At 63.3% G+C, this 11,720-nt stretch overlaps 1 protein-coding gene across 2 annotated transcripts; it reads left to right on the forward strand.

Annotated features, from left to right (window-relative positions):
• Nucleotides 1–496: 496 nt before the first annotated feature.
• Nucleotides 497–10,137, forward strand: PCGF1 (polycomb group ring finger 1). Of its 2 annotated transcripts, none has more exons than XM_044274033.1 (9): nucleotides 497–621; nucleotides 5,463–5,568; nucleotides 5,705–5,857; nucleotides 6,615–6,689; nucleotides 6,837–6,945; nucleotides 9,174–9,207; nucleotides 9,577–9,663; nucleotides 9,753–9,833; nucleotides 9,918–10,137. In XM_044274033.1, exons 1-9 carry the CDS (start codon nucleotides 532–534, stop codon nucleotides 9,963–9,965), a joined length of 783 nt encoding a protein of 260 aa, XP_044129968.1. In that variant the 5' UTR covers nucleotides 497–531; the 3' UTR covers nucleotides 9,966–10,137. The 2 variants fall into 2 exon arrangements, with proteins under 2 accessions (XP_044129968.1, XP_044129969.1); XM_044274034.1 differs by having other exon boundaries at nucleotides 9,580–9,663.
• The last annotated feature ends 1,583 nt before the right edge of the window (nucleotides 10,138–11,720 follow it).

The following is an 11,720-nucleotide window of genomic DNA, read 5'->3' on the forward strand; positions in this document are numbered from 1 at the left end:
GGGGGCACTAAGGGGACATAACTACTGTGTGGGGGCAATAATAGGACATAACTACTGTGTGGGGGCACTAATAGGACACAACTACTGTGTGGGGGAACTAATAGGACATAACTACTGTGTGGGGGCACTAAGGGGACATAACTACTGTGTGGGGGGCACTAAGGGGACATAACTACTGTGTGGGGGCACAAAGGGGACATAACTACTGTGTGGGGGCACTAAAACGGTCAGTATTTGGTAGAAGTGAAGTGATGATGTCACCGGGGTGCTGTGACGTAACCACGCTCGCGCAGTTTCCTCAGGCTCTGCCTCTGTACCGACCTTTTTCCCGCCCGGATGACGTCACTGATCCCGATTCCCAGAGATCATCACTGACCTCTAGCGGCGGAGCACGGCGTCGTCCACAAGATAGGACAACCGCTAAGCGGAGTCACGTGATCCGTGTGGCCGCCAGGTGACTTATCTCCATAGTAACCGCTCCAAGCCATGACTGACGGTGAAGTCCCCGGAAGTGACATCACAGGCGGGAAAATGGCGACTTCACAAGGACCGATGGTGATCGCGATGCGGCTCCGAAACCAGCTACAGTCTGTGTACAAGATGGACCCACTGAGGAACGAGGTGAGGGCGGCGTGACCCTGTACCCCTGCAGCTGTGTATCCTGTACTACGACCCCCGCGATGTCCTCCTGTACTACGACCCCCGTGATGTCCTCCTGTACTGCGACCCCCGTGATGTCCTCCTGTACTGCGACCCCCGCGATGTCCTCCTGTACTGCGACCCCCGCGATGTCCCCCTGTACTGCGACCCCCGCGATGTCCTCCTGTACTGCGACCCCCGCGATGTCCCCCTGTACTGCGACCCCCGCGATGTCCTCCTGTACTGCGACCCCCGCGATGTCCCCCTGTACTGCGACCCCCGCGATGTCCTCCTGTACTGCGACCCCGCGATGTCCTCCTGTACTGCGACCCCCGCGATGTCCTCCTGTACTGCGACCCCCGCGATGTCCTCCTGTACTGCGACCCCCGCGATGTCCTCCTGTACTGCGACCCCGCGATGTCCTCCTGTACTGCGACCCCCGCGATGTCCTCCTGTACTGCGACCCCCGCGATGTCCTCCTGTACTGCGACCCCCGCGGTGTCCTCCTGTACTACTACCCCCGCGGTGTCCTCCTGCACTGCGACCCCCGCGGTGTCCTCCTGTACTGCGACCCCCGCGGTGTCCTCCTGTACTGCGACCCCCCGCGATGTCCTCCTGTACTGCGACCCCCCGTGATGTCCCCCTGTACTGCGACCCCCGCGATGTCCTCCTGTACTGCGACCCCCGCGATGTCCCCCTGTACTGGCGACCCCGCATGTCCTCCTGTACTGCGACCCCCGCGATGTCCTCCTGTACTGCGACCCCCGTGATGTCCTCCTGTACTGCGACCCCCGCGATGTCCTCCTGTACTGCGACCCCCGTGATGTCCTCCTGTACTACGACCCCCGTGATGTCCTCCTGTACTGCGACCCCCGCGATGTCCTCCTGTACTGCGACCCCCGCGATGTCCTCCTGTACTGCGACCCCCGCGATGTCCTCCTGTACTGCGACCCCCGCGATGTCCTCCTGTACTGCGACCCCCGCGATGTCCTCCTGTACTGCGACCCCCGCGATGTCCTCCTGTACTGCGACCCCCGATGTCCTCCTGTACTGCGACCCCCGCGATGTCCTCCTGTACTGCGACCCCCGCGATGTCCTCCTGTACTGCGACCCCCCGATGTCCTCCTGTACTGCGACCCCCGCGATGTCCTCCTGTTACTGCGACCCCCGCGTGTCCTCCTGTACTGCGACCCCCGCGATGTCCTCCTGTACTGCGACCCCCGCGATGTCCTCCTGTACTGCGACCCCCGCGGTGTCCTCCTGTACTGCGACCCCCGCGATGTCCTCCTGTACTGCGACCCCCGCGATGTCCTCCTGTACTGCGACCCCCGCGATGTCCTCCTGTACTGCGGACCCCCGCGATGTCCTCCTGTACTGCGACCCCCGCGATGTCCTCCTGTACTGCGACCCCCGCGATGTCCTCCTGGTACTGCGACCCCCGCGATGGTCCTCTGTACTGCGACCCCCGCGATGTCCTCCTGTACTTGCGACCCCCGCGATGTCCTCCTGTACTGCGACCCCCGCGATGTCCTCCTGTACTGCGACCCCCGCGATGTCCTCCTGTACTGCGACCCCCGTGATGTCCTCCTGTACTGCGACCCCCGTGATGTCCCCCTGTACTGCGACCCCCGCGATGTCCCTCCTGTACTGCGACCCCCCCCCGCGATGTCCTCCTGTACTACGACCCCCGTGATGTCCTCCTGCACTGCGACCCCCGCGGTGTCCTCCTGCACTGCGACCCCCGCGGTGTCCTCCTGTACTGCGACCCCCGCGATGTCCTCCTGTACTGCGACCCCCCCCCGCGATGTCCTCCTGTACTACGACCCCCGCGATGTCCTCCTGTACTGCGACCCCCGCGATGTCCTCCTGCACTGCGACCCCCGCGGTGTCCTCCTGCACTGCGACCCCCGCGGTGTCCTCCTGCACTGCGACCCCCGTGATGTCCTCCTGTACTGCGACCCCCGCGATGTCCTCCTGTACTGCGACCCCCGTGATGTCCCCCTGTACTGCGACCCCCGTGATGTCCTCCTGTACTGCGACCCCCGCGATGTCCCCCTGTACTACTACCCCCGTGCTGTCCTCCTGTACTGCGACCCCCGCGATGTCCTCCTGTACTGCGACCCCCGCGGTGTCCTCCTGCACTGCGACCCCCGCGGTGTCCTCCTGCACTGCGACCCCCGCAGTGTCCTCCTGCACTGCGACCCCCGTGATGTCCCCTGTACTGCGACCCCCGCGATGTCCTCCTGTACTGCGACCCCCGTGATGTCCCCCTGTACTGCGACCCCCGCGATGTCCCCCTGTACTACTACACTACCCCACGTGCTGTCCTCCTGTACTGCGACCCCCGCGATGTCCTCCTGTACTGCGACCCCCGCGATGTCCTCCTGTACTGCGACCCCCGCGATGTCCTCCTGTACTGCGACCCCCGCGATGTCCTCCTGTACTGCGACCCCCCGCGATGTCCTCCTGTACTGCGACCCCCGCGATGTCCTCCTGTACTGCGACCCCCGCGATGTCCTCCTGTACTGCGACCCCCGCATGTCCTCCTGTACTGCGACCCCCGCGATGTCCTCCTGTACTGCGACCCCCCGCGATGTCCTCCTGTACTAGCGACCCCCGCGATGTCCTCCTGTACTGCGACCCCCGCGATGTCCTCCTGTACTGCGACCCCCGCATGTCCTCCTGTACGGGCGACCCCCCGCGATGGTCCGCCTGTACTGCGACGCCGCGCGATGTCCTCCTGTACTGCGACCCCCGCGATGTCCTCCTGTACTGCGACCCCCGCGATGTCCTCCTGTACTGCGACCCCCGCGATGGTCCTCCTGTACTGCGACCCCACGCGATGTCCTCCTGTACTGGCGACCCCCGCGATGTCCTCCTGTACTGCGACCCCCGCGATGTCCTCCTGTACTGCGACCCGATCCTCGATGTCCCTGTACTCGACCACCCCGCGATGTCCTCCTGTACTGCGACCACCGCGATGTCCTCCTGTACTGCGACCCCCGCGATGTCCTCCTGTACTGCGACCCCCGCGATTGTCCTCCTGTACTGCGACCCCCCCCGCGATGTCCCCCTGTACTGCGACCACCCGCGATGTCCCCCTGTACTGCGACCCCCGCGATGTCCTCCAATGTACTTGCGACCCCCGCGATGTCCTCCTGTACTGCGACCCCCGCTATGTCCTCCTGTACTGCGACCCCCGCGATGTCCTCCTGTACTGCGACCCCCAGCGATGTCCTCTCTGTACTGCGACCCCCGCGATGTCCTCCTGTACTGCGACCCCCAGCGATGTCCTCCTGTACTGCGACCCCCGCGATGTCCTCCTGTACTGCGACCCCCGCGCTGTCCTCCTGTACTGCGACCCCCGCGATGTCCTCCTGTACTGGCGACCCCCGCGATGTCCTCCTGTACTGCGACCCCCGCGATGTCTCCTGTACGGCTACCCCGCGATGTCCTACTGCGACCCCCGCGATGTCCTCCTGTACTGCGACCCCCGCGATGTCCTCCTGTACTGCGACCCCCGCGATGTCCTCCTGTACTGCGACCCCCGGCGATGTCCTCCTGTACTGCGACCCCGCAGATGTCCTCCTGTACTGCGACCCCCGCGAGTGTCCTCCTGTACTGCGACCCCCGCGATGTCCTCCTGTACTGCGACCCCCGCGATGTCCTCCTGTACTGCGACCCCCGCGATGTCCTCCTGTACTGCGACCCCCGCGATGTCCTCCTGTACTGCGACCCCCGCGATGTCCTCCTGTACTGCGACCCCCGCGATGTCCCTCCTGTACTGCGACCCCCGCGATGTCCTCCTGTACTGCGACCCCCCGCGATGTCCTCCTGTACTGCGACCCCGCGATGTCCTCCTGTACTGCGACCCCCGCGATGTCCTCCTGTACTGCGACCCCCGCGATGTCCTCCTGTACTGCGACCCCCGCGATGTCCTCCTGTACTGCGACCCCCGCGATGTCCTCCTGTACTGCGACCCCCGCGATTCCTCCTGTACTGCGACCCCCGCGATGTCCTCCTGTACTGCGCCCCCGCGATGTCCTCCTGTACTGCGACCCCCGCGATGTCCTCCTGTACTGCGACCCCCGCGATGTCCTCCTGTACTGCGACCCCCGCGATGTCCTCCTGTACTGCGACCCCCCCCCCCCCCCGTGCTGTCCTCCTGTACTTGCGACCCCCCCCCCCCCCGTGGCTGTCCTCCTGCACTGCGACCCCCCCCCCCCCTGCTGTCCTCCTGCACTGCGACCCCCCCCGTGCTGTCCTCCTGCACTGCGACCCCCCCCGTGCTGTCCTCCTGCACTGCGACCCCCCCCGTGCTGTCCTCCTGCACTGCCCCCCCCCGTGCTGTCCTCCTGCACTGCGACCCCCCCCCCCCCCGTGCTGTCCTCCTGCACTGCGACCCCCCCCCCCCCCTTGCTGTCCTCACTGCACTGCGACCCCCCCACCTCCCCCCCCCCGTGCTGTCCTCCTGCACTGCGACCCCCCCCCCCGTGCTGTCCTCCTGCACTGCGACCCCCCCCCCCGTGCTGTCCTCCTGCACTGCGACCCCCCCCCCCGTGCTGTCCTCCTGCACTGCGACCCCCCCCCCCCCGTGCTGTCCTCCTGCACTGCGACCCCCCCCCGTGCTGTCCTCCTGTACTGCGACCCCCGCGGTGTCCTCCTGTACTGCGACCCCCGCGATGTCCCCCTGTACTGCGACCCCCGTGCTGTCCTCCTGTACTACACATCCCCGCGGCGGCCTCCTCCTACCCTCCTCCTACCTACGCATCCCCCCCCCCCCTCCCCCTTTATATCCACCTCCTTATGGTTTTTCTCTGCAGGAAGTGGTGAAGGTTAAAATCAAGGAGCTGAACGAGCACATTGTGTGTTACCTGTGCGCCGGATACTTCATAGACGCCACCACCATCACCGAATGTCTGCACACGTGTAAGTACTAATCCCCCCCCCCCCCCATTAATTTAGTGTCACACACGTGTAAGTACTGGACCCCCGTATTATACTGTAACACACTTGAACTTCTTGTGGGTGGGGTTTGTTGTGACTCCGCCTTGTTTCCGCCCAGTCTGCAAGAGCTGTATAGTGAAGTACCTACAGACCAGTAAGTACTGCCCGCTGTGTAACATCAAGATCCATGAAACCCAGCCGCTGCTCAACCTGAAATTGGATCGCGTCATGCAGGACATCGTGTACAAGCTGGTGCCCCGGCTGCAGGAGAGTGAGTACCACGTGTGGCCTGCATTCATTTCCCGCTCGCCGTCGCCTGCTTCCCGCCCCGGCGCTCGCTCGCCGTCGCCTGCTGTCCCGCCCCGGCGCTCGCTCGCCGTCGCCTGCTTCCCGCCCCGGCGCTCGCTCGCCGTCGCCTGCTTCCCGCCCGGCGCTCGCCTCGCCGTCGCCTGCTTCCCGCCCCGGCGCTCGCTCGCCGTCGCCTGCTTCCCGCCCCGGCGCCGCTCGCCGCGCCGCTTCCCGCCCCGGCGCTCGCTCGCGTCGCCTGCTTCCCGCCCCGGCGCTCGCTCGCCGTCGCCTGCTTCCCGCCCCGGCGCTCGCTCGCCGTCGCCTGCTTCCCGCCCCGGCGCTCGCTCGCCGTCGCCTGCTTCCCGCCCCGGCGCTCGCTCGCCGTCGCCTGCTTCCCGCCCCGGCGCTCGCTCGCCGTCGCCTGCTTCCCCCCCCCGGCGCTCGCTCGCCGTCGCCTGCTTCCCCCCCCGGCGCTCGCTCGCCGTCGCCTGCTTCCCCCCCCGGCGCTCGCTCGCCGTCGCCTGCTTCCCCCCCCCGGCGCTCGCTCGCCGTCGCCTGCTTCCCCCCCCCGGCGCTCGCTCGCCGTCGCCTGCTTCCCCCCCGGCGCTCGCTCGCCGTCGCCTGCTTCCCCCCCCGGCGCTCGCTCGCCGTCGCCTGCTTCCCCCCCCCGGCGCTCGCTCGCCGTCGCCTGCTTCCTCTCCCCTTCTCCTGCTGACACTTTCTTTACTGATGGCTTTCAGATGAAGATCACAGGATTCGGGAGTTCTATCAGTCACGTGGCCTGGAGCGTGTCCTGCAGACCAGTACTGTGGAGGGTGAGTGTGACCCCAGCCTAGGGCCATCCAAGCCCCTCTTCCCCATTTTCTCTACATTATTCACATGCTCGCAGCATCTTGTAGCCATGTTCCCCTCCCTCTGTGACCTGTGGTATAACGGCAGACATTTCTCCTCTCTGTGTTTAGATCCAGTGGTGGATGTCTCTCGGCTGTCTCTATCTCTGGCTGTCTCTCAGAGCACATCGCACTATTACAGGAACGATGAATACGTCAGTCTGTGCCTGGAGAAAACTGGGTAACTGGATATATACACCATAGTGGGGGAGGCAAAATATGGCCGCCAGAGAGGAGGCCGAGGGGGGGGGGGGAGGGGTGGTGGTGTAGGAAGTTGGAGGGCTGACCACTACCAGAGAGAGGAGAAGGTGGAGGTGGGAGGGCTGGCCGCTACCAGAAAGAGGTGGAGGTGGGAGGGCTGGCCGCTACCAGAGAGAGGAGGAGGTGGTGGTGGGAGGGCTGGCCGCTACCAGAGAGAGGAGGAGGAGGAGGGAGGGCTGACCGCTACCAGAGAGAGGAGGAGGAGGAGGAGGTGGGAGGGCTGACCGCTACCAGAGAGAGGAGGAGGAGGTGGGAGGGCTGACCGCTACCAGAGAGAGGAGGAGGAGGAGGAGGTGGGAGGGCTGACCGCTAGCAGAGAGAGGAGGAGGAGGTGGGAGGGCTGACCGCTACCAGAGAGAGGAGGAGGAGGTGGGAGGGCTGGCCGCTACCAGAGAGAGGAGGAGGTGGGAGGGCTGGCCGCTACAGAGAGAGGAGGAGGTGGGAGGGCTGGCCGCTTCCAGAGAGAGGAGGAGGAGGGGGAGGGCTGGCGCTACCAGAGAGAGGAGGAGGAGGAGGTGGGAGGGCTGGCCGCTACCAGAGAGAGGAGGTGGGAGGCTGGCCGCTACCAGAGAGAGGAGGAGGAGGTGGGAGGGCTGGCCGCTACCAGAGAGAGGAGGAGGTGGGAGGGCTGGCCGCTACCAGAGAGAGGAGGAGGTGGGAGGGCTGGCCGCTACCAGAGAGAGGAGGAGGTGGGAGGGCTGGCCGCTACCGAGAGAGAGGAGGAGGTGGGAGGGCTGGCCGCTACCAGAGAGAGGAGGAGGTGGGAGGGCTGGCCGCTACCAGAGAGAGGAGGAGGTGGGAGGGCTGGCCGCTACCAGAGAGAAGGAGGAGGTGGGGAGGGCTGGCCGCTACCAGAGAGAGGAGGAGGTGGAGGGCTGGCCGCTACCAGAGAGAGGAGGAGGTGGGAGGGCTGGCCGCTACCAGAGAGAGGAGGAGGTGGGAGGGCTGGCCGCTACCAGAGAGAGGAGGAGGTGGGAGGGGCTGGCCGCTACCAGAGAGAGGAGGAGGTGGGAGGGCTGGCCGCTACCAGAGAGAGGGAGGAGGTGGGAGGGCTGGCCGCTACCAGAGAGAGGAGGAGGGGGAGGGATGGCGCTACCAGAGAGAGGAGGAGGAGTAGGAGAAGGGTGGGAGGGCTGGCCGCTACCAGAGAGAGGAGGAGGTGGGAGGGCTGGCCGCTACCAGAGAGAGGAGGAGGTGGGAGGGCTGGCCGCTACCAGAGAGAGAGGAGGAGGTGGGAGGGCTGGCCGCTACCAGAGAGAGGTGGAGGTGGGAGGGGCTGGACCGCTACCAGAGAGAGGAGGTGGAGGTGGGAGGGCTGGCCGCTACAGAGAGAGGTGGAGGTTGGGAGGGCTGACGCTACCAGAGAGAGAGGAGGAGGTGGGAGGGCTGGCCGCTACCATGAGAGAGGAGGAGGAGGAGGAGGTGGGAGGGCTGGCCGCTACCAGAGAGAGGTGGAGGTGGGAGGGCTGGCCGCTACCAGAGAGAGGAGGAGGGAGGGTGGGGAGGGGCTGACCGCTACCAGAGAGAGGAGGAGGTGGGGAGGGCTGGCCGCTACCAGAGAGAGGAGGAGGAGGTGGGAGGGCTGGCCGCTACCAGAGAGAGGAGGAGGAGGTGGGAGGGCTTGGCCGCTACCAGAGAGAGGAGGAGGTGGAGGGCTGGCCGCTACCAGAGAGAGGAGGAGGTGGGAGGGCTGGCCGCTACCAGAGAGAGAGGAGGTGGGAGGGCTGGCCGCTACCAGAGAGAGGAGGAGGTGGGAGGGCTGCCGCTACCAGAGAGAGGAGGAGGTGGGAGGGCTGGCCGCTACCAGAGAGAGGAGGAGGTGGGAGGGCTGGCCGCTACCAGAGAGAGGAGGAGGTGGGAGGGCTGGCCGCTACCAGAGAGAGGAGGAGGTGGGAGGGCTGGCCGCTACCAGAGAGAGGAGGAGTGGGAGGGCTGGCCGCTACCAGAGAGAGGAGGAGGTGGGAGGGCTGGCCCAGAGAGAGGAGGAGGGGGAGGGCGGGAAGGAGGAGGTGGGAGGGCTGGCCGCTACCAGAGAGAGGAGGAGGTGGGAGGGCTGCACCAATGACCATGGTGTGATGGGAGAACTGGCAGCTGCCACGTAGAGATGGGAGGGGCTTCCAGTTCTTACATGTCTGCCTGTTTTTACAGATCTGGCAAGGATAAGAAGAAGTTAATTCTGCAGGTAAGTGTTGTCCCTTTCTCGCTCCCACCCGCCCCGTCTCTATCTCTCTCTTGCCCGCCCCTCTTCCCTCGCCCGCTGCCCCTATTCTCTTCTCTCTCTCTCTCCCCTCTTATCTTGCTCTCTCTCGCCCGCTGCCCCTCCTCTCTCTCTTTTTTCTCTCTCTCTCTCTCTCTCTTCTCTCTCTCTCTCTCTCTCTCTCTCTCTCTCTCTCTCTCTCTCTCTCTCTCTCTCCTCTTATCTTGCTCTCTCTCTCTCTCTCCTCTTATCTTGCTCTCTCTCTCTCTCTCCTCTTATCTTGCGCTCTCTCTCTCTCTTTTTGCCGCCCCTATTCTCTGCTCTCTCTCGTGACCTTGTGATGTCTCTGCACAGCAGAAGTATGTCAGATGTTCGGTCCGCTCAGAGATCCGCCACCTGCGCAGAGTCCTTGCTCATCGGCTCGGTGCCTCATTACTGCAGGTGTGTAATTCTGGAGCCGACACGTTATATGGTGACGGGCGACCTCTAATCGGAAGTCACCTGACCCCCACATTGATGTCTCTGCTTAGGTTCATCTGATGTTTGACAACAAGCTCCTCCCAGATCACATGACCATGAAGCAGCTGTGGCTGACACACTGGTATGGGAAGGTAAGTGGCCCTGCTCCAGTGCATGACCCCGCCCTCAGCTCCACCCCCTCGGGGCTTCCATAACCTCTGCTTTCTGTCTTTCAGCCAGCGCCTCTGGTTCTGTCCTACAACGTGAAGGAGAAGAGGAGGTGACATAGAGCCCGGGGCCCCGAGCACAGCCACACATGTACATAGGAGGCGCTACACTTCTAGGCCTGCCCGCGTCTTCCCACTGCCGCACACGGGGGGCGCTGGACTCCCACAGCTTATTTTTAGAAGGGAAAGTTTATTTTATGTTTTATTTAATTATTAAAAAATTCTTTTGACCTCATCTGGTTGAGAACTCTAATTTCTTGGGGTCTGTGAAGTGGGGTGTTGGTCATGAGAGTCTCTGCTGAGCACCGTGTAATTGGAGCAAAAAGACAGTCCTCCAGGGAATGGAGAGGGCTACTGCTCGGGGAATACAGGGTTAATGTGAGCGGTCAGTGATGTGTCCTCTAGATGGTCGGTGTGAGCGGTCAGTGATGTGTCCTCTAGATGGTAGGTGTGAGCGGTCAGTGACGTGTCCTCTAGATGGTAGGTGTGAGCGGTCAGTGACGTGTCCTCTAGATGGTAGGTGTGAGCGGTCAGTGATGTGTCCTCTAGATGGTAGGTGTGAGCGGTCAGTGATGTGTCCTCTAGATGGTAGGTGTGAGCGGTCAGTGATGTGTCCTCTAGATGGTAGGTGTGAGCGGTCAGTGATGTGTCCTCTAGATGGTAGGTGTGAGCGGTCAGTGATGTGTCCTCTAGATGGTAGGTGTGAGCGGTCAGTGACGTGTCCTCTAGATGGTAGGTGTGAGCGATCAGTGACGTGTCCTCTAGATGGTAGGTGTGAGCGGTCAGTGACGTGTCCTCTAGATGGTAGGTGTGAGCGGTCAGTGATGTGTCCTCTAGATGGTAGGTGTGAGCGGTCAGTGATGTGTCCTCTAGATGATAGGTGTGAGCGATCAGTGACGTGTCCTCTAGATGGTAGGTGTGAGCGATCAGTGAGGTGTCCTCTAGATGGTAGGTGTGAGCGGTCAGTGACGTGTCCTCTAGATGGTAGGTGTGAGCGGTCAGTGACGTGTCCTCTAGATGGTAGGTGTGAGCGGTCAGTGATGTGTCCTCTAGATGGTAGGTGTGAGCGGTCAGTGATGTGTCCTCTAGATGGTGGGTGTGAGCGATCAGTGATGTGTCCTCTAGATGGTAGGTGTGAGCGGTCAGTGACGTGTCCTCTAGATGGTAGGTGTGAGCGGTCAGTGATGTGTCCTCTAGATGGTAGGTGTGAGCGGTCAGTGATGTGTCCTCTAGATGGTAGGTGTGAGCGGTCAGTGATGTGTCCTCTAGATGGTAGGTGTGAGCGGTCAGTGACGTGTCCTCTAGATGGTAGGTGTGAGCGATCAGTGACGTGTCCTCTAGATGGTAGGTGTGAGCGGTCAGTGACGTGTCCTCTAGATGGTAGGTGTGAGCGGTCAGTGACGTGTCCTCTAGATGGTAGGTGTGAGCGGTCAGTGACGTGTCCTCTAGATGGTAGGTGTGAGCGGTCAGTGATGTGTCCTCTAGATGGTAGGTGTGAGCGGTCAGTGATGTGTCCTCTAGATGATAGGTGTGAGCGGTCAGTGACGTGTCCTCTAGATGGTGTGAGCGATCAGTGATGTGTCCTCTAGATGGTGTGAGCGGTCAGTGATGTGTCCTCTAGATGGTAGGTGTGAGCGGTCAGTGACGTGTCCTCTAGATGGTAGGTGTGAGCGGTCAGTGACGTGTCCTCTAGATGGTAGGTGTGAGCGGTCAGTGACGTGTCCTCTAGATGGTAGGTGTGAGCGGTCAGTGACGTGTCCTCTAGATGGTAGGTGTGAGCGGTCAGTGACGTGTCCTCTAGATGGTAGGTGT

Source organism: Bufo gargarizans, unplaced genomic scaffold (assembly GCF_014858855.1).
Source record: "Bufo gargarizans isolate SCDJY-AF-19 unplaced genomic scaffold, ASM1485885v1 original_scaffold_1404_pilon, whole genome shotgun sequence".
Taxonomy (NCBI): domain Eukaryota; kingdom Metazoa; phylum Chordata; class Amphibia; order Anura; family Bufonidae; genus Bufo; species Bufo gargarizans.

Bases quoted from the DNA above. Each gene is read 5' to 3' on its own strand.
- PCGF1 (XM_044274033.1), top strand. From the start codon at position 532: ATGGCGACTTCACAAGGACCGATGGTGATCGCGATGCGGCTCCGAAAC. The intron at 6,690-6,836 runs GTGAGTGTGACC...CTCTGTGTTTAG, and splicing joins GCAGACCAGTACTGTGGAGG to ATCCAGTGGTGGATGTCTCT. The intron at 6,946-9,173 runs GTAACTGGATAT...CTGTTTTTACAG, and splicing joins CTGTGCCTGGAGAAAACTGG to ATCTGGCAAGGATAAGAAGA.